This window comes from Sparus aurata, chromosome 11 (genome assembly GCF_900880675.1).
Source record: "Sparus aurata chromosome 11, fSpaAur1.1, whole genome shotgun sequence".
NCBI classification, from domain to species: domain Eukaryota; kingdom Metazoa; phylum Chordata; class Actinopteri; order Spariformes; family Sparidae; genus Sparus; species Sparus aurata.
In genome coordinates, this window is record NC_044197.1 from 5,832,751 (window position 1) to 5,853,239 (window position 20,489).

Genomic DNA, 20,489 nt, shown 5'->3' on the forward strand with positions numbered 1-20,489 from the left:
TGCTTTCCGTTTTGATTTGTCACACTGGTTTAAAACAATGTATGTATCGGTTTGATTACAGAAACCCATTGGTGGAAAATAACTCAGAACAGCGATAGAGGGCCCTACTACAAATCAAGTTGCATTAAAATGATTTATGAAGCTGTTATTTTACTGTGAAATAGTTACGTAGCATTATAAAACTATTTCAGTGTTTTGATGAAGCTTCTCAGTCATCCAGGTCATTGTTAAACTAAGTTCTCTATCGTAGTCAACTTGACTTGTTACAGTTTATTGAAAGACTTTTCACCTCTCATCCAAGAGGCTTCTTCTGTATGAACTTACTGGTTAGGAGTTGCAAGCTTTTAAACTCAGTGTGGGAGTGTCCTTACAGAGTTGTTAATAATGGCTGTCTTTAAACAGAGGAAGTGGCCTACGACATTACATATTACCCACCTATAATGCTGTAGTTCCCTCCCCAGACAGCTTAACAACCACCTAGTCCGAGCAACCCACATGAAGGCCCCGATGACTCTGTGAGGACACTCCCACGCAGAGTTTAAAAGCCAGCCAACTCCTCTCCAGGTAGTATGAACTGAAGATGCCTCTTGGATTAGAGTTGAAACGTCTTCAAGAAACTGAAACAAGTCCAGTTGCCTACGCACCTATTATTCAGTGTAATATTATGAGTTAATTGTTCCTTTATGGGTTGAGAAAATTCTACATTTTAAGCTAAATAAACTTGTTTTAATATGTCTTGGGTTATCATCCACAATATTTGGATCTTCAGGCACAGTGAGTGTAGGATTTTTTGCTAACATAAGAGTTCAGTAAGTGATGAATCAATCTGTCAGTTGTCTCTAGTTACATCACAGAGTTAAGTAAAAAGTTGGGAGAGACATGTAAACCTAAATAAAATGTAAGAACTGTTACATTTCTGTAATGAACCTTATCTATAAAGCAAGCATATGTAACACAGAGTGAGCACAAGTGTAACAGTAGCAAAAGCAGAGTGACTAAATTAGCGAACTGACTCAGTCATGAAAGCAGTCACACAGCCGTGTAAGGTTACTTACGTTAGCTACAGTTAGCCACAATTAGCCACAATGAGCTACTTGTCATACCAAGCTAAGTAAGGCTGTGCCACTACAATGTGATTAATTAAGCAAGGGTATGTTTTATTGCCTATGAATTAAACTTTTCTTTGTTAAGCGACGTGTGTGTAGGGTGGAGACTATTAAGACTGTGGTCAGCTTGAATACGTGGTGGTCATCAAGGATTCCGCTGGTGACCAAGACAGAGGACGAAATGTATCAAAGTTTCCACAGACAGTCCTTTAACCACTCCTAAAGAGCAATGCATCCCAATGCTCCGCATGTATGATGAGTATGTTCCAAACACTTGGATCTGGCTGAATGTACTGCTCCACTTTTGCCTCACTTTTACCACTTTCATCAACGTTTATGTGTAGCGAGAACGCTCTAAAGCCCTCCCTGCCCAGCACCAACTGGTTGACAATTAAAGTTAACAACTAAACTGGTGAACATAGAACATGGAGCAGCAACTAAAGAGACCGATATGTCCCTCATGTGTCACTGGAGACTAAAACAGCGTAAAAGACGGTGTATAGCTTTGCACAAAATATATTTACCCTCACCTGACTAACACAGTGTGGCCCTCATTGTCTGTTTTCCATTATCCATCTCTCACAACAGACAAACGTTAATAGCGGCGTGCCATTAACTGTACTGTGATCTGTGCTTCGGATTTCCAAGCAAATTAGGAAATACTTGGAATTCAGTGAGTCTCACCAACAGCAACAGATCTGGTTTCGTGTGATAATAAATTTAAAACCTCCTCTGTTCTGATGATGCGTTTCAGGAGCAGCGTTGTCTGTGGGAGAGAGGAGCTTCTGTTGGTGCAGACCTAGACCTTTTTTTATTTCAAGATCATTCACACTAGGCATTCTGTACCATGCCAAAGGATGTTTGACCCCCAAAAGTCCAGTTTGTTTGCAGAAGTGGGACTGGGGAGGAGAGACAATCGAGCAACTGGGCCAAGTGTGAGTGTGCCCTTAAAAGCAGAAGAACATACTGTATATAAAACTGTGAAAATGTCATCCGTCTGCTAATGGCATTTATTCCCAGGGTAGCTCATGTTTATGTGTACAGCCAATCTAGCAGCCTTTACATAAAAAAAAAAAGAATCCCTCTGTAAACATTTAATGTAAATATTTTTGCCAGCCTCATTCCCCCTGGAGAGTTTGGGATGGCATTCCACAGATGCCACGCATTTTCCTCCTGCTGCCTTTACTTGTTGTAGCCGAGTGCCACTTTTCTCAGCTCGGAAAGGAAAATGCAAAAATAAATCTCCATCTGCCGAATGCTGTTTTCAGCTGGGACGTAGTTAGCACCTCGGGGTCTGTGATTTACCATTTGTTTGGCCCCATTTGTGCTCAGACAGAACACATTTCAGATATTTCACTCTGCCTCCAATATCTGTACATGCAGGACATGAGCCCCCGCCAAACTGTGAGCGCTGTACGGGGCTTCTGTAGGTGAAAGGTTATGATTACGTGCCAAGTTTGAAGCAGCTTCACAAAATCCCATCCTACATACGTGTATGCATTCCACACACATCTGGAGCTGTGCAGGAATGACTGTGATTGGTGCATTTATCACCCATGATTTCACCACTTTGACTTTCCCAGCGAGTGTGAACGGCTCTCACTTGACCGCAGCATCCAACATAATGGATCGGGAACAGATGTCTGTGATGTAAAATTTCTCTGAGGTAACGAAGAGTGTTGCTGTTTGTTTACCACGGTCGGTAAACTAAAGAACGACATGAAATAATGTGTATACTTTTCATAAATTCTTTACGTGTGTGTCTGTTTACTCGGCTTTAATTCATCCTGCCCCCATGCACTTTTAAAGCCATGCGCTATTTGTATCATAATGTAAGTAAATCAAAGTGTCTGGCAGCAATGGAGGGGACATTTGGTAACAAATCATGTATCTCCTTTTGGAGGCCTTTGAGCACATTTTTGCACTAAAAAGCCTGTGTGAAATACTTGGAAAAATAACTGTGGAGCTCTGTGTTTTGCCTTAATATCCATGGAGATTCCAAAACTTCCTGCCTGCAGCAGTCATGGAATGCGCCCCCACCCCCTCAACTTTTCCACATAAATCAGGGCACCGTCCTCTAATTTTAGGGCTTTTACTGAGATGAAGTAAACCTCTCAGATAGCAGGCTACTTGGAGCGATTTTTGCGCTCCGTGTCAATTGCAACATTGTGTGGCTGGTATGCCAGAGGTATGACGCTGTTTTACTTTAAGGTATTGACTGTGGCTGAGCAGTCCACACACCTCCACACCTGTTCTGCCTCCCCTTCTGCTACTCATCTCCCATCCACTCCAGTCCTTCGCTGCACTGTATGCTGCCCCTTTAGCGCGATGTGTATGATAGTTATGCTTTACCATCTTTAGGCATGTTCGATGTTATGGCCTACAAGTTCACTGACAGTTCTTTTTATAGCAAATAAATCTCTGAGCCTCTCCTGGACACTATCTGCCGAGCACCAAATGACAGTCTGACAAAACTAGCAACTAGCTAGTGAACATAGAAGTGATGCCCCTGATGCAATTGTTGGCCACACCACTGCCTCCTACATGTGAGGGCCTGCATCGCCTCGCCCCCATGGAGTGCCCCAACCAGAGAGTTGCATAATGCATAACATGCTTCTATTTGATATGTAACACAAGTTGCTATTTTATTTATTTTTTTTACAATAAATCAATAATAAAAATGAGAAATGTGTAGCTAGCCAGCCAATATTGACCCCTGCCCTCTGCATTTAGGAGGCCAACCCAAGATATTCAGTAGCCCCCACTATGAAAAAAATGTCTGTTGGTGTTCCTGGAACCCAGTGAAGCATTTAGCAGATAAAGATCCACATATTTCCCACAGGAGTTGGTGAGTTAAGTGCAAAAACAGAGTGATCGGTGGACATAAATCCATCAGGTGGACAGAAACATGACTGCTCCCTGTCTGTTAGAGGTGTAATGAGGCATTTGTTTGCTAACATGTTTGCCATGATGACTTTCTTTTACAGTAATAGTATGTCAATGGTGTGCTCATAGGTTCTTCTGCTGCCCCTAAGTGGCCAAACATGAATTAATACCGCTTTAAAGGTAAGTGACACCAGTCTCATTTTAATACAGGCGGAGCTGTAGACCTGCAACTTAAGTCACATAGATGAAGACTTGAGGTTTAACTTGATTTACTTGAGTATTCCTTCCTGAAATAATTGACCGGAGACCCAGAGACTTCAGAAGCATACAGCAAAAACTGTGAAGTGTCCTTTTGATGATAACACAAATAAGATAGGACAAGACAGGCAAAAAGATTGAAATGACTTGGTAGAAGAGGTTCGATCACCCCCTCTGGTTTCCCATGTTTAAAGAAAAATGCTGCGAAAGTGCCCTCATGTCTGTCCCTGAAGTAGATAAGTGTGCCCTCTCAGTGCTTTTTTTTGCATACTGGTGCCCGACTGCATACAGCTGATGCCCTTTTAATTTTCTTTGCCCCTCAAACATCCTAATTCAGCCACTGGATCCAAGCACTTATTTGCTTTACTTGTAGACTGTGTAACCCCTGACCCTGTCCTTAGACCAGGCTCGGCCTCCAATCCCAACCCCAACCTCAACACTATGCCCTTCCTCACCCTACCCAACCCATGTCTGCCCCTTGCTGTTTCTACATGTAAGCAACAGAAACACTGAGGCCTGAGGCCTTGTACATGAAACATGCATGAGGCTCCCGGTTCACCGTGGCTGTTTGGATGTCTCCAGTGTCTTTTTGACCGCCAGTGGTTTCCAGTGAATCAGTTGGGCTGCACAACCCAGAAAGACTGATTCACTGTGAGCATGAGTCAAAACATTCTGTGTCTGAAGCAACACAGGGATACGTGCTGTGGACGATGATCTTCAGGCTAAATGAAGACAATGGCACCTGAGTCAGTAGTGAAGCTCTGACACTGTGTAGCCAGGTGCGAGCTGTTTACCTGGGAAAGTTCGGTTTCTTTATAGTCTACGATGCCAATGAGTAATTTACAACACAGACGAATGAGTGGGTGGCAGATTAGTATGTGAAACAGCAGAGACCAGAGCGACGGAGGAAAGAATTCATACGAAGAGGATGAGTAAAAAGATGGAACAGCATAACTGTGAACATAGGCAATCATTTTCCCCTGAAAAGCCCCAATCAGTAGACCTCATGTTAATACATGGATGTCACACTAGTCTAACCTTAGCTTGCGTCATTCTGTGTAATCAAACCCTGCTTTTTGAAGTTCTTGGTTACATTTCCTAATATCTACTTCTCTGTAAAAATGAGTTCCTCAGACGCGACCTTTCAAAACAACCTGCATCATTTTCTTAACTAGTCAGCAGTACTATCCAAAGAATGCTTGTCATGAGGGTTTTACGAGTTCTCAGTTAAAACAACATACCAACAGGTGCATGTGAGTGAGTGAGTGCGTGCGTGAGCACAGCTGGGGAATTTAGTGGTCATGCCTCAGCATGCAGGAATCTTTTATACAGCCCTTTATGGCCCAGGTGTATGTAGATGAAGATGTGTTTGACTCGTCCTCTGTGGGATTAAAGAGTGAATAGTGTGCTCTCAGGTGCTGAAAGGTCAGCCATATTACGATATGAATCACAGTCACTATTGGTAGAAGCAGAGCAGAAGTGCTTTGTTCTTTTCTCCACATCTTGAGAGATTCAGAATAGATGAAACAACAGACACAGGTGGTACAGAAGAAAAATAAGAAAGAATTTGAGACCTGAAATAAAACAGCTTTTTTTCTTGATGCATTCATGTAAAATCTTTAACTAAAAAATGTGTTTTAATATCACATTTTATTAGTAAAGTTGAATTTCTGTTTTTGTTTTATGAACTATATATGCATGGATATTTTGTCTTAAGAACCAAAGACATTTTAGTAGTTGTTGATAGTCAACATATTGATTTCCTTTTAGAAGGAGGCACTGTTTAGAATTGATTGCATTAATTCTGAATAAAATGCCTACAGTGCACAAGCCCCAAGCAGGATACTTCTCTAAAACCACTCAGTGACATATTACATACTGATTGCTGTGGCATGTAGATGTGAAGATAGCCATAGATATTTATAAGAATAATTCAAGAAATGGTGGAACTGAAAGCCATGCATAATTTTAATATCTTTGTCTAATACCCAGAAAAACAGGGAATCTAATAAAGCACGCAGTCATACACACAGTTTGACCAGCAACAACATGATCCTTGATACTATCTTGCACGGATACAAACTAATGTAAACCCAAATGTAGGCTACTGATAATGATACTGTGGTTGCCTGTGTAGTCATGAAGAGTGAACTGAGTGAAAAAATATCTGAAATATTCAGTGGAAGTGGAAAATGACACTGAAAAGCCATTATGAATTGTCATAACAGGCAAAGCACAGATGTTACCAATGACATTAACCATGGCTCAGTCCTGCAGTCCTACACCGTGACAGTGAGAGAATATTCCTTCACACACACACACACACATACACACACTTCAGCTGTTGGTCAAAATTGTAGAGTCATACAGTGGAGTCCTAATGTTGATGATGTCATCCAGGTCATGGTAAGTCAAAGTGCTGTAATCGTAGGCAACCGGACGTGTTTCAATTTCTTGAAGATCTTGCACCTCTCATCCAAGAGGCTTCTTCGGTTCTAACTAACTGGAGGGGAGTTGTCGGATTTTAAACTCTGTGTGGGAGTGTCCTTACAGAGTTGTTAAGGACGTATTTACATTCATACACTGGTTGGTGGTCGCTGCCATGCAAGATCAGCACATCAGGAGTAATTTAGGGTTCAGTATCTTGCCCAAGGACACTTCAGCATGCAGACCAGGGGGATCTAACCAGCGACCATCCGATATCAAGACGTTGGCTCTACCCTTGAGCCAAAGCTGCATGCAAGATGCCGACCAGAACATCAGGAGCAGTTTGGGTTCAGAGTCTTGCGCAAGGACACTTTGCCATGCAGACAAGGGGAAGCAACCAGCAACCTTCCGATAACAAGACGCTGGCTTTACCCCTGAGCCACAGCTGCCCCCATATACTGATCATCCATCCATCACAATGGTGTTAATAGGGTGGCTACGGCTCAGGGGTAGAGTCAGCGTCTTGTTATAGGATGGTCGCTGGTTCGATTCCCCTGGTCTGCATGTCACAGTGTCCTTGGGCAAGATACTGAACCCCAAACTGCTCCTGATGTGCTTATCGGCACCTTGCATGGCAGCCACCGCCATCAGTGTATGAATGTTTGTATGAAGTTCTGTAAGTCACTTTGGACAAAAGCTAAATACCCTAAATGTAAATAAATACCTTGCCATAACAACATGAAGTCCGGTTGGGTAGACGACTCTGTAAGGATACTCCCACACATAGTTTAAAACCCTGCAACTCTTCTCCAGTTAGTTTGACCTGAAGGATGAGAGGCCTTCAACAAACTGGAACAAGTTGAGTCCTGACACATTTCTGTGGTTGGCTGCTGCCATCTGGTGTTTAACTGGAGGTATTGCAGTCAGACTTGTTTACTGGGAGGGCTCAACTTTGAGTCCACTTGCAGGAGCCAATCAGAAAGCTCCGATCAGTTTGTTAGCGGGAGACTCTGGAGGGACCCCTTCCACTTGAAAAGCAATGATCACGTGACAGACGGAGATAGCCGAAGCCATCGGCAGGCTGCTCCGGTGGCGTTACAAACACAATATTAACCATTTATCGTTTGTAATTCCAATAATAAAGCCAGTGGTGACGATGGGAAGCAGTGTAAGAACAGTATAACACTGTACATTAGGTGAAAAACAGTCTCCGTCACTGCTAATAGCGGCCAGCTAGCAGTGCTAACAGATTAGCCTCACCGCTAGCTCGACTGCCTCCGTTGACCACGTGACACTTGTGTTGCAGGTCGGAGCGGTCCCTCGAGATTCCTCCCCCCCCTTGTTTCGGTTGGTCAGAACATTTCCGGCACTCTGATTCGTCAGCGGCCTCGTAGTCTCTCCTCTGATTGGTCGGATAAAAACAGAGGGGTCCGGTTCTTGCTCAGCGGTCTTCCGGCTTACATGTTGGAAAAAAGAAAAGACGAATGGAAAAAATTGTAATCCACAAAACGACCATTGCCTAGTAACTCCACGAAACGGTAACATCTGCACACACATCGAAGCGTGTTTGTTTTGTCCAGCCCTCGGAAGTTTACGACGTTGTGCTCGCGAGAAAGTTCAGGATTTAGCTTGAAAAACAGGCGACACCAGGGTTAGCGATTCTAACGTTAACGTTAGCCTGCTGCTAGCTAGCTCGCTAACGAGGTAGCTTTTTTTAGTTTTAAGGTTTCCGTAACAAAACCAGTAACCATAGCGAGTAATATCTGACCGAGTAGCCATCGCGTTTTGTCCCTCTTGTGTTGGCAGTCGAGAAGTCGTTGTTGTACAGGCACATATTTGATAAAAGACCAGCAACGGTACAGTTGTTGTCGAGCAGTTTTGGCATATGTTGTTGCCCATGTAACGTTAAACAAAGGTCCACGTTAATGTTTCTGGCTTGTTTTCCATAGTAACATTCTTTTATAGTGATGTCCGTTTTAATCGACATCAATTTATCAACGCAAAAGTTATCGATCTGCTTCTTTGCTAACGTTAGCTGGTGACCATAATATTCTGCAGAGGCGCATTAGCTTGTTTATATACCCGCGTCGCCTGTTCGGGTTAAATCGGTCTTGCTTTTACTGTCATATATTGCCATGATTAATATTCGAAATACAGTTTTTAACTCGCCCCTGAACAATAATGATATATCCGGTGTTTGTAGTTCTGGAATTAATGTAAAATCTTATCATTGTTGCAGGTCTTAAATAGCTGAAATGAGCTCCCAGCAATTCCCCCGACACGGGCTGCCTGCCTCCACCGGGGGAGTACCTCAGATCTCTGCTGCTGGAAACCTGGTGTCTGTCAATCAGCCGTCAAATGCATCAGGCAAGTAATTGTTACTGAAAACACCAGCGGGATACTTGATATGTGACCTGGAAGAAAAAGTTGAATGACACTATTTTTTTCCTCAGGTGGTGGGGATGCGGACAGCAGCCGGGATGCTGATCACGGGCAGCAGGATCATCCACCTGCCGGGGGTGGGGGGACCTTGGCGTTCAGAGATGACAAGCAGGAGACCATGGTGGTCAGACCTTACCCACAAGTACAGACACATGGTCAGCCACAAGCTGCTCCCCAAACTGTGCCAATCCAGCCTGGCACACCTGTGACTGTACCTGCCCCCTCTGTCCACCTCCCACAGGGCCAGCCTGCAGTTCTCACTGAGGGACAGATGAAGGTGAAGATTACATCTGTAACTGAAGTTTTGTGCACATATTGATATTACAATCTGTAGTGTCTTTACACACTTAGAACATACGTAAAGTCGATTAGATAAAGTACATTTTGCAGTTAGACAACCATTACCTGCGGCTGAATGAGGTTGGTTTGTTCGTTCAGAAAGTGTTGGAGTATCGCTGGTTCATGTAAGATAACCTGTCTGGAGTGAAAAGTTCACATGGACCAATCTTTGTGATGAGTCAGGGTTAATAAGGACTCAGTCTGTACTGATAAACTTACATTTTGAAACAGTTTTTACATGTAGCAATTGAGTCCAGAGTTGGAGAAGTTTCATTTTTAAGTGTCTGTTCAGGCTTGTTTAGTGTCAACTGGTCCAGCACTGAAATCTGAGATAAGATGTGGGAGGGCAAAGGAATTAACAGGAAAATTATAACCTTTGATCAATTCAATTTACACTCCTGTTTTAAGTCTAGTTTGATAGAGATTTTCCATCATTCCTGCATTTTATGTTTTGGAATTTGATTTGGAACGATGCGTCCTGCAACTGAAAATATATTTTCACAAAATGTTCAACTAGTTTATTAGATACAGGTAGGATTTTTTTCAGGTTTTTTCAGGCCATGTTCAAATTGATCTTAGAGTGACTTTATTCAAAATCTAAGTGTTCTACTGCAACATTTCACATTGCAATTTTTTGTTTTCAGTAAAAGCTGATTTTTTTCTGGCATTGCTCTGCTTCTAAAACCTCTTGATAACCAGAAATGTATTTGCCTCTTGTCTTCTTAGGCTGTTCTGAAGTCCCCAATGCCAAGTCGTCTTATTGCCCCAGCACCAGCTTCCAATCAGGCTCACATCCCCATACCCCCCAAGGTGCCTGGTCACATTACTGTCACCATAGAGAGCAGTACAACAACCCCATCTATTCCTGTGGCTACTATCAGTGGTCAGCAGGTGAGTGTGCTGTACTTTGGCTGTTACTGTATGTTATTGTCTCTTTCTTGGTGATTACTTAAGATTATGGCTGGTTTCATTGTGTTATAGGGTCACTCCAGCAGCTTACACCACCTGATGCCAGCTAACATTCAGATCATTAGGGGCAGTGCTCCTGCACTGCAGATCGGGACCCCTGCGGTCCCTCCACAGACCTTCACATCACATTTACCTCGAGGTATGCATGATGTACTGTGTTAAGACAGTGTGTCAGCAAATGTTTGCTTGTCCTTGAAACTGCAGTCTTGTTACAGCAATGCATGTCTTCAGATCTGTTTTTTTGTGCGCAGGGGCTGCTGCAGCAGCGGTGATGTCCAGCTCCAAAACTGTCCTGCGGCCAGCCACTGGAGCCAGTGCAGGCCCTGGCCAGCCCACAGTGCAGCACATCATCCACCAGACTATTCAGGTGAATTAAGGATTTTTCATTTAAAATAGTGTTATTTTATATTTTAATTGAAACAGTGTATTTAACAGTGTCATCCCTCTCTGTCCACAGTCCCGCCCTGCTGTAACAACGTCTACTGCGGTGCTTCCAACTGTGGTGGCCCCCATTTCAGCCAGTAGAACTCAGTCGCCGGTGATCAGCCCATCAGTCACACACTCTGCAGAGGTAGCACATGGGTAAGTAGCAGTCTAAGTTTATCAACTAGGCCCTGAGCAGAGATGCTGCATGCATACATTTTAGAAATTCATAAAAGACCGGTCATCTTTTTCATTTGATGGATTTTTTACAGCAAAGTTAAACAATTTTGTGGCGATCAGATACGGGAAGCTGCCCCCGGTGTGACAACATGAACATTTTTTATCTTCTATTATCCTTCAGTTTTTTAACAGCCATTTGTGTTCTTTAATGTGTTGCTTTTTTGTTGCCTAAGCACTTTTTCCAGTGCTTTTAAAGCAGTAAGTAAAAACAAAGTTTCAAAAGATTCTGTGTGTGCTTCATAGTGAGAGAAATGTCGCCTTACTTGCAAAACTTGTGCGGTAACACCTGTATCTTTAACTTATCATTGTGCAGTCAATTGACCATCACAGACGTAATTGTGGCAACAAGGGGAAGTGCTGTGCAGGGCCACATTGTGAAAGAAATGAAAAAGAACACAACCTTAACTTTAGCTACATGTTGTCCCTCTGGTCTGTTTAGATATTTGTATGAATTTAAGGAAACATCAGCTGCTTTCAGTCAATTTTTTCAGCGCAGATCTCCCAGCTGCTCTCTGTGTAGTATTTTACAGAAGCGATACCTGGAAGACGATGAAGTTTTAATCTTGTTTACAACCAGTTGGTCTCCATTAAAGACAACAGAAAAATTATTTATAGCCACTGTGGCTTGTGATCCCCTAAAACAAAGCTGTGTCTGCTTGACAGAGGTTAAGTGTGAACATATCAACATTTAAAATCTACTTTGTACTGTGTTTTCTGTGATGACCCTTCCTTTTAGACTTTTAGCAAACCGTACCTGTGCCTCAGTTGATGCAGTAATATTTTCTTCCAGGCGTCCAGGGCTGACCATTCACCCCCCTCCAGCCACAGTCAGCATTCAGAGGTCTCAGACATCCCGCGACACCGCCACACGGATCACACTGCCGTCTCACCCTGCAATCGGTTCTCAAAAGCCTCAGCCTCCGCACACCATGACACAGGTTACTGCCTTTTGATGACTGCCTGCATCAACGGTGAAGGCTCATTTTAATAAGTGGCATTGACATAATTGGTCCCATTTTTCCTCCCACAGAAACCAATCTTCAGTCCTGTGACACCAGTAGCTGCAGCGACTGTGGCACCAATTGTTGCCACTAACACTGTGCCATCAACCACAACAATAGGTATAGATTTTTATCTTTTTTATAATTATCTACAAGCTAGTTAAAAAAAACATCTTACTTTCTGTGTGCAAATAAGTCAGTCTTCTCTCAGAAATATTAAAAACCTGTCTCCTACTTGTTCAGGCTCTGTGCCACACACGCAGATGACCAGTAATACTATAGTCACCATGACAATGGCGTCACACTCTTCACATGCTACAGCAGTGACCACCTCAGCCATCCCTGTTGGTAAGTTCTTTATTTTATGTTTTTGGTTGGAGCGCTTTTGTGTGCTCCATTAGCAGGATGTGGTTGTGGTAGTTTGTTTTGGGTAAATCCTTCTCTCAACCTTTTTTGATTTTCTGTTGTTCACAGCTAAAGTGGTCCCTCAGCCCATCGCCCACTCTTCATCCCGTGTGCAGCCCGACTATCCCGGAGAGAGAACCAACCTCATCCCCATTCCAGGCCATCGTTCGTCTCCCAACCCTGTCACCATGGAAGCAAGAAGTGACAACAGGTGAGCACAAGATTGTAAACTGAGTCTCTCTCACTGACACTGTTACACCCGGACAAAACATCTGTGAAATGGATGATTATTGGGTCATAAGAAGACAGTGTTAGACATCCAACCTAATCAGTTTTTGTTTGAAGAGCCCAGTGTAAAGTCTCTGACATCACAGAACTACCTTCGACAAAAGCCAACTGTTGCGTCCCTTCCTGTTGCCTCTGTTCAGACAAAAAGCTGCACTTGAACACACTGAGAAGACTACAGCTGACCGCCAAAACACTTGTATGTTCTGCACCTGCATGGAAGGAATCAGCCTTCTGCTGATATACAAACTTGTTACAATTAAGCAGCATTTAAAAGTGTTTCTCGTTATTATAACTGCTCCTATTTGGGACTGACTATACCCCTTAAAATGCTGGCAGCCTACCATTGGCCTGATGTGTAGGGGACTTAACTTAGAGGAATTTGTATTCTCATAATTGTTTGTGAATTTAAGAATACTTATTTTAGCTATCTGTTTTTTTTAACCTACCACGAACACCTGAGAGTTTTATTTCTGTAGAAAGATCAGTGTCATCTTGGTCACTTACTCACCGTTTCTGTTTGCTTTTCTCCACAAATGTGCCATTGTGGGCTGAAAACAGCTGAGTTACATACACATATATATGCCTAAGCTAATCTAAAATGTGGCTGGCACACTGAACTGGAAATAATATCAAGGTAAATAATTACCAGTAATTAGAAGTTTCATGTCTCAGCAACAAGTACATGGCTTTAAAGCCACACCTGCATCTCTGAGATTGTACCAAAGCAGCACTGTTGCCTTAGTCAGCATGCAGTCATGCTCTTGGTGACATGCTAACATGTTGATGTTTTAGTATGTTAGCAGAATTTCTAGTTAAAATATTGATGTGGTGATGGCACTATTTAAAAAGTCAGGGGATGACCTAAATTCTTATGATTCATCCTGCTGGGAAGACATAAATGCCCCACAAACAATTTCATGGAAATCCACTCGGTGGTTGTTGAGTTATTTCGGTCTGGACCAACGTGGTGATCAACTGTTGGAATAGAACAGAAAGTGTATTCAGTTAATGATGAGTTGGATTAATCATGTGTATGTTTTTCCTTCAAGGCCTTCGGTTCCTGTGCAGTTCCAGTATTTCCTGCCAGCGTACTCCTCGTCATACCCCCTGACGCACACCTACACCCCCATCAGCAGCTCCGTGTCCACCATCCGCCAGTATCCTGGTAAGCACCGCTAACCAACTTTGTTTTGCTGCAGTCCCAGCCAACTGCTGTAGCGACTGTTGAACATAGTGTGCATAAACTTTATAATTTACTAAATCTAAAGGTTTGACTGTCACAAATTGACATGTTGACAAAAACATGCTGAAGTCTGCACATGTGTGAAACTTTAGGGTTAAACATGTATCTTAACGGAATAAAGATCTAATTTTAACTTTGTATTCCCTCTCGTTAAGTTACTCCTCAAGCTCCGAGCTCAGCACTGCCCACCCAAGCTGGAGTAGGCGTGGCAACCACTGTCCATCTGAACCACATGCAGCTGATGGCAGTGGATCGAATTGGTCTCCCATCAGCACAAATCAGCACCCAAGGGATCCAGCCAGCACCAATCACAGCGCAGGGCATCCAGCCAGCACCGATTGGAGTGCAGGGCCTGCACACGTCTGCACCAATCACCACACAAGGAATACAGCAGACGCCAATAGTCACACAACAGCAGCAGCAGCAGCAACAGGCGCAGTCTGAAGCCAAACCTGGTAAACACTGAATCTGTACTGTCTCCAGAAGAACAACGTGGTGTTTGTGAGCCGTTTGTGATGCCTGTTCTGTTTTGTTCAGGGGTTGTTTTGGCTGATGGCTATGTAGCGAGCCCCATCAGCACAACATTCAGCACCACCCAGCCAGTAGCTACCATGGTGCAGGCACATGCCCAGGGTGGAGTGGGAGGAGCTCCCACCCTGGTCTCCTCCCCTAGACCCAGCATCCTCCGCAAGAAACCTGCTAATGAAAGGTGAGTAGAAAACCACTTTTAGTGTGTGCTCCAAGTCAGAGTTGGCAAAGTCTAAACTACGCAAACGTGTCTTAAAAAGCTTATTTGAACCTGATGAGTACCACCTGTTTTTCAGATCGATGTGTTTATTACCATAATCCAAATAACGAAGAAATTGTCAATCAAGGGGATTGTTACAGAGGCCAATGAGAGAATGTTATTCAGCAGATTATATCTCAGCTAACACCATAATTCCCTTGTGTGTGGCCTAAGATTAAATCTGTCTGTGCTGAGTATCTCTTGTTATTTCTTGAATCAGTACAGACTGTGGTAACTCTAACCATGGCCTCATTTTCAAACCAAAGCCCAGTCATAAAATTAGACCTACCTCGGAAATGTGTCTTAGACCGCAGCTGTGTGCAGTAATTATCAGATGACATTTTAAATGTCACCTTTCAGGGGCACATAGTCTGACAGCTTTAGATTCTCCAAATGAAGTCTGACAGAAACTTGTGAAGTTCAAATCTGATGGTGAAAGTTGTGCTTTAATCGAACAAACCCTGCCTCTCTTTGTGTTTCAGCTGTGTACGTAAGAACCTGATCCCCGCCCAGCCCAGTGAACCTGGTAGTGGCAGAATTGACAGTGGGATGCGAGGAGCCGGATCTCCCCGACCTGCAGGGTGAGTCCTCTGTCATTGTGATCACAGCACTTCCATTCCTGTTAACATCCTGTCATAAGAATTTCTAATACACGTTCGTAATCCGAGACTTTCGCCTTTTCTCAGCGTGAAGCCCAAAGCAGAGGTTCACATGGCGGTGGCCCCTCCTGTCATGGCCACAGTAGAAGCACTGCCCTCTCAGGGAGGAGAGCAGCAGGCCTCACACGCCCAGCACCTCGCCCAAGCCATCCCCACCATGCTCGCCACGCCGGGGCCTGTACCACCCTCCCAGCCCTCCTCCATCCTCTCCGCCCTGCCAGCAGCCATGGCTGTAACTCCCCCTGTTCCCGCTTCAATGGCCAACACTGTGGCCTCGCCCACTCAGCCTGCAGCCAGTAGCACTGCAGCCTCTGCTCTCAGCTCCGCCTGCCCAGATCTGAAAATAAAGCAGGAGGTGGAGGCCATGGACACCTCCCAACCAGGTGAGGAGAATGGCAGGCATCAGTGAAAACGATCGATGTAAGGAAACTGAAATAAACACATATTTAAACACTGTTTATCTTTTCCCGCCAGACCCCAATGCAAACTTATCGGGCCCCGCCCTCACCACCCAGGCCTCCACCCTGAACGCCCCTGCAACGGGAGACCTCATCCCAGGAGCATCCCCGAGGAAAAAGCCCCGCAAGCAGCAGCATGTTATTTCAACAGAGGAGAGTGAGATGGTGGAGACCAACAGCACAGATGAAGAGAAGGCCCCAGGCAGGCCCATCACCGGCAGGGCTGAGAGACGAGAATCCCCACCAAGGGAATATGTTGGTATGTGCAGTTCTATCCGTTAGTACAGTGATGTGTTATCTGCACTCAGTTGTTCAACACTTGTTTTTGTCTTGCAGATGAGGAAGGAGTGCGCTATGTACCAGTCAGGCCTCGACCACCGGTCACTCTTCTGCGGCACTATCGGAACCCCTGGAAGGCCGCCTACCACCACTTCCAGAGGTACAGCGACATCCGAGTCAAAGGTCAGTAACGTTCCTGCTCACAGACAGAAAAACAAAATACTTAATGCAGCTAATGAGAATGAATGATGATTGCTTTTCTTTTAAACAACAATGTCATGCCTTTCTCACAGAGGAGAAGAAGGGCAGCTTACAGGATATGGCCAACCAGAGAGGAGTGGCATGCAGAGCACAAGGCTGGAAAATTCACCTGTGTGCAGCACAGCTCAGGCAGTTGGTGAGTGCTGGCCTCAGACCTGCCAAAATCCAACACTGCAGTGTTGTTTTATCTTCAGTTGTTCTGATTAAAAGTTGAGACTCACCTTGAACTCCTTGTAATAATAATGCATCTCGTCACTGTCATATTTTGATTGTACTTCTGTAAACACAATGTGTTACTTGATCTGTAGTCGAGTTTGGAGCATGACGTGTACAGCCGCCTCTCCACCCTTCAAGAGGGCCTGATTCCTAAGAAGAGGGCAGGATCCGATGATGACCTTCACCGAATCAACGAGCTCATACAGGTAATATTGTTACTGCAGGCCAGGACCTCAAAAATAAGCATTTCTCTGCTCAGTTATTAGCCTATCATGGTTTTTCATATGAATAAACTGAAAGCACATTTAGTTTACTGATATAAACAATCTGGTCTGGTACAAAACAGATTCACTTTGAAAATGATGTGTGCCAATCATTCTTTTATCCATGAGATGTAAAATATCTGCAATTGTGGATGCATGTTAGAAAATAAATAAATGAATAAAAAAAGGAGGGGCACAGATATTAAGAGTCCTTCTACTTGCTGCTGCTTCCTTCCTTGTCATGTTTACAGTGGAAACAAATGACTCAGCAGCTGTAAATACCGATCACAACACCTTCAGAAAATCAGTTATTTGACATATGGCTGCAACTAATGTTTACTTTTTATTATCGACGAATCAGGTGATCATTTTCTTGATTAATCACTTAGTTGTGTGGTCTATACAATGTCAGGAAATGGTTAAAAATATAGACCAGTTTTCCCCCTAAGCTTAAGGTTGCGTCTTCAGGTTTTAATTGTTTCGACCACAAACCCAAAGATGCTCAGTTTACTGTCAGAGGAGCAAAAAACCCCAGAAAATATTCACATTTAAGAACAACTAATCAATAACAATCCTTCGTCCACAGGGTAACATGCAGCGCTGTAAGCTGGTGATGGACCAGGTGACCGAGGCCAGAGACACCATGATGAAAGTGCTCGACCATAAGGAGAAAGTGCTGAAGCTGCTCAACAAAAACGGCGCCGTCAAGAAGTCCTCCAAACTGAAGCGTAAAGAGCGGGCATAACCGAGGCAAGGACCTCCACCTCTGTCGACAAACCACCACCCTCCCCGCTCCGAAGGGGTGAAGGAGCTGCTCAGAACTTGGTGCTATGATTTGCCCGCACACAATCACTCGCAGCCTCCCGATCTGCCTGAGAGCGGGGCAGAGAGAAGTGACGGGAGGGCTTCAAGAGCAAAGAAAGGCCCACCAGGATTAGGTTCTCATTATGACCCAACGCACATATTGAGCGTGGAGCATCGTCGGTCACATCAGAGTGGCCAACTGGACGGCCCCGTCACCGCTTCCCCTCTTTTCGTTCATGTTTTGAAGAGACCATTTTTACTAACTTTAATTCCTGCCTCTGCTTTAAAGACAATGTTTGGAGTGGCACATGGTGTATCTTTAAATTTTTTGGCACTAAATGCTGGTGCAGTGAATCCATGAAAGCATTTCAGAGAAGCTGAAACACCCTGAGAGTTAGTGAGCTAAATCCTAATCGTCCTGTAGTGAGCTGTGTGTACAGACTAATCTCAATCGTGCTCTTCTCCTTCATTTTGTCCGTGTACATGAGATGAATGAGGATGTGTGAACGCGGTTTCACGTGCTGTTTAAATATTCTCAAAATATCACTCAAAGACGAGATTCACTGCTTCCCTTTTTCTCTCCGAATGTCCTGCGCCCGGATTTTTATAGTTCAAACTTGTTTATTTAGTAGCAGTTACCCATTATCAGCCACATGTGTATGTAATGTAAGAGAGGATGGAGTACTTGTGTGGTTCAAGATATTAAAAAGGAAACACTAGGAGAGGACCTAAATGTGGCAAATTGAATTGATACACAAAAAAATGCTCTTAAAGGATTGATGGTCCTAAAATGATTATCTGAAAGTGAGAACACAGCATAACGCGTAATGCCAAGTTAATTTTACATTTCAGCTGCTCTGAGTCTTCTACTTAATCCAAAGTAAATGGAGGTCATGGTGGTTTAAAAACAATATTTCATTTGGAGTGTTTGCCAGACAGAGTATCCTCGTGTGAACTGAATTCATGTAAATCACTGTAAATGTGCTTTTGGTTTTTCATTGACCTGGTTCTTTTCATGTTTTGTACTCGGTGAAACATTTTGTGCTGTGTGATGTGTGCCGCTTCATTTTGCAGAGTGTAACGATAATGACATTATGAGATGAAGTGAGCCTGAAACGTTCGGCTGTTGTACATTGTTTTTGTCTGTGTAATTATAGTAAAGATACTTAAACAATACCACGTTTAAGCTTGTATGTTGCTCGGTTTGTTTGTTTTCCGTTTATTTGTTATTATAATGTGTTTTTTTTAATTGTGTGTTGTCATAAAATAATTCTGTTGCCAACCGAACTGGATAAACGGACCTCAGACACGTTAGGACGGATAGTGAGATTTAAAGGTTTTGTGAGATTTATGATTGTTCTCATAATTGTGTTGCATATTATATTTATTTTTTTACACTAATGCACAGAAATACAACACTAGCACTGACGATGGAACTAATCCCTGTAACCTTCAGAAGGTTCGACTAACTAGCCGAGTATTAAAGGATACGCTTATCCAAAAAATGAAAATTAATTCATTATCTCTTCACGCCCATGTTGATTGAAAGTCACGTGACGTTTTGTAGTTCACATAACATTTCTGCAGCTTCTCAGCAAAACAGTGTTTCAGCATTCTGAACAACTGAAGTAGATGGGGACTTTTTTTAAAATGTTAAAAAAAAAAAAAAAAAGCATAAAATGACTTCATGCTGTCACTGGAAGCTGAAAGATCCCAAGTTGATTTGTAATGACATAATTTAGACCCTTTGTAAGCATCTCTACTGTAGCTGCTAAGCTAAAAGCATTAGAGTACACCTGTATGAAGTGGGTGTGTGAGCTCGACCTCACCAGAATAAAAAAAAAAAAAAATGTTTACTATAAAACTACATCTGACTCTATTCAATGAGGCTGAATAGATCATTGACCATATTCATGCAGCGGCCATTCACCTCTGACAACACCCTCAGGGTGAGAAACTCAACATTGTTCCAGATTGCAAGGTGCGTGAATGTACGAAATCTGACAAATTGTCGTCATTTCATTGCCTTCAGATTGATCAGCAACTGAAAAGACAATGGACAGCAAAAATCCAGACCGACAACGGGCCGTATTTCAAAATAAAACATTATATTTGATGACTTTTCTATTGGAAAACCGCTAACGTTAGTATTCAGCCACTCCCTACCTAACGTTACTGTTTGATAGTGTCACACAATATGATAGGAAAGGAATTCATTACTATCTTAATTATCTATCATATCATATTTTACACACTTTCATTTCAGCCTGGAAGTGAAACACTAGGAAGTGGTTAAATGCTAACGTCAGCTAATGGGTCATCAAAGATGTAGTTTTACTTCAAAATATGGTTTAAGTTTGGAGCAGGAATCAGACATGTTGCCAACCCGCACATGTTGCTCCTTTAAATGTAGGCAACTGAAAGTGAAAGTGTTGACATGGTATAATTATAACATAATCCATGCATTTCTTGGCACATTCAGTTGCCCCGCAAAATATGTCTGAGTGCTCCTTTAGGCAGCACATTTGGACCCCCGCTTCACAGTATTATCACTGATCTTTGCATGTGATTATAATTCAGTGTCAACAGAAATGAGGAACCTGCAGTCTAACCTCACAGATGACTCCTACTGTCAAACCCTGTTTTTTTTTCTCAGGTATTATTTGAAAGCATGTTCAACCGGTCTACACTCGGATTTAAACCTTTTTAAACGTGATACTTCTGGAAGTCAGTTT

The 20,489-nt window shown here is 43.2% G+C and overlaps 1 protein-coding gene across 2 annotated transcripts; it reads left to right on the forward strand.

Moving 5' to 3' along the window:
* The first annotated feature begins 8,067 nt into the window (after positions 1–8,067).
* sap130a (Sin3A-associated protein a) lies at positions 8,068–18,951 on the forward strand. 2 transcript variants are annotated; one of them, XM_030434121.1, is made up of 21 exons: positions 8,068–8,215; positions 8,917–9,044; positions 9,131–9,396; positions 10,185–10,349; positions 10,440–10,566; positions 10,679–10,794; positions 10,885–11,009; positions 11,881–12,028; positions 12,121–12,211; positions 12,335–12,439; positions 12,566–12,707; positions 13,834–13,949; positions 14,183–14,482; positions 14,565–14,736; positions 15,297–15,395; positions 15,501–15,856; positions 15,948–16,190; positions 16,268–16,393; positions 16,504–16,607; positions 16,780–16,893; positions 17,537–18,951. In XM_030434121.1, exons 2-21 carry the CDS (start codon positions 8,933–8,935, stop codon positions 17,693–17,695), a joined length of 3,186 nt encoding a protein of 1,061 aa, XP_030289981.1. In that variant the 5' UTR covers positions 8,068–8,215; positions 8,917–8,932; the 3' UTR covers positions 17,696–18,951. The 2 variants fall into 2 exon arrangements, with proteins under 2 accessions (XP_030289981.1, XP_030289982.1); XM_030434122.1 differs by lacking the exon at positions 8,068–8,215 and adding an exon at positions 8,286–8,533.
* The last annotated feature ends 1,538 nt before the right edge of the window (positions 18,952–20,489 follow it).

What these genes read in the sequence shown, in the direction of transcription:
- sap130a (XM_030434121.1), top strand. Translation starts at nt 8,933, where the DNA reads ATGAGCTCCCAGCAATTCCCCCGACACGGGCTGCCTGCCTCCACCGGG. An exon ending in TCAGCCGTCAAATGCATCAG is followed by an intron (nt 9,045 to 9,130) that starts GCAAGTAATTGT and finishes TTTTTTCCTCAG; the next exon opens with GTGGTGGGGATGCGGACAGC. An exon ending in CATGGACACCTCCCAACCAG is followed by an intron (nt 15,857 to 15,947) that starts GTGAGGAGAATG and finishes TTTTCCCGCCAG; the next exon opens with ACCCCAATGCAAACTTATCG.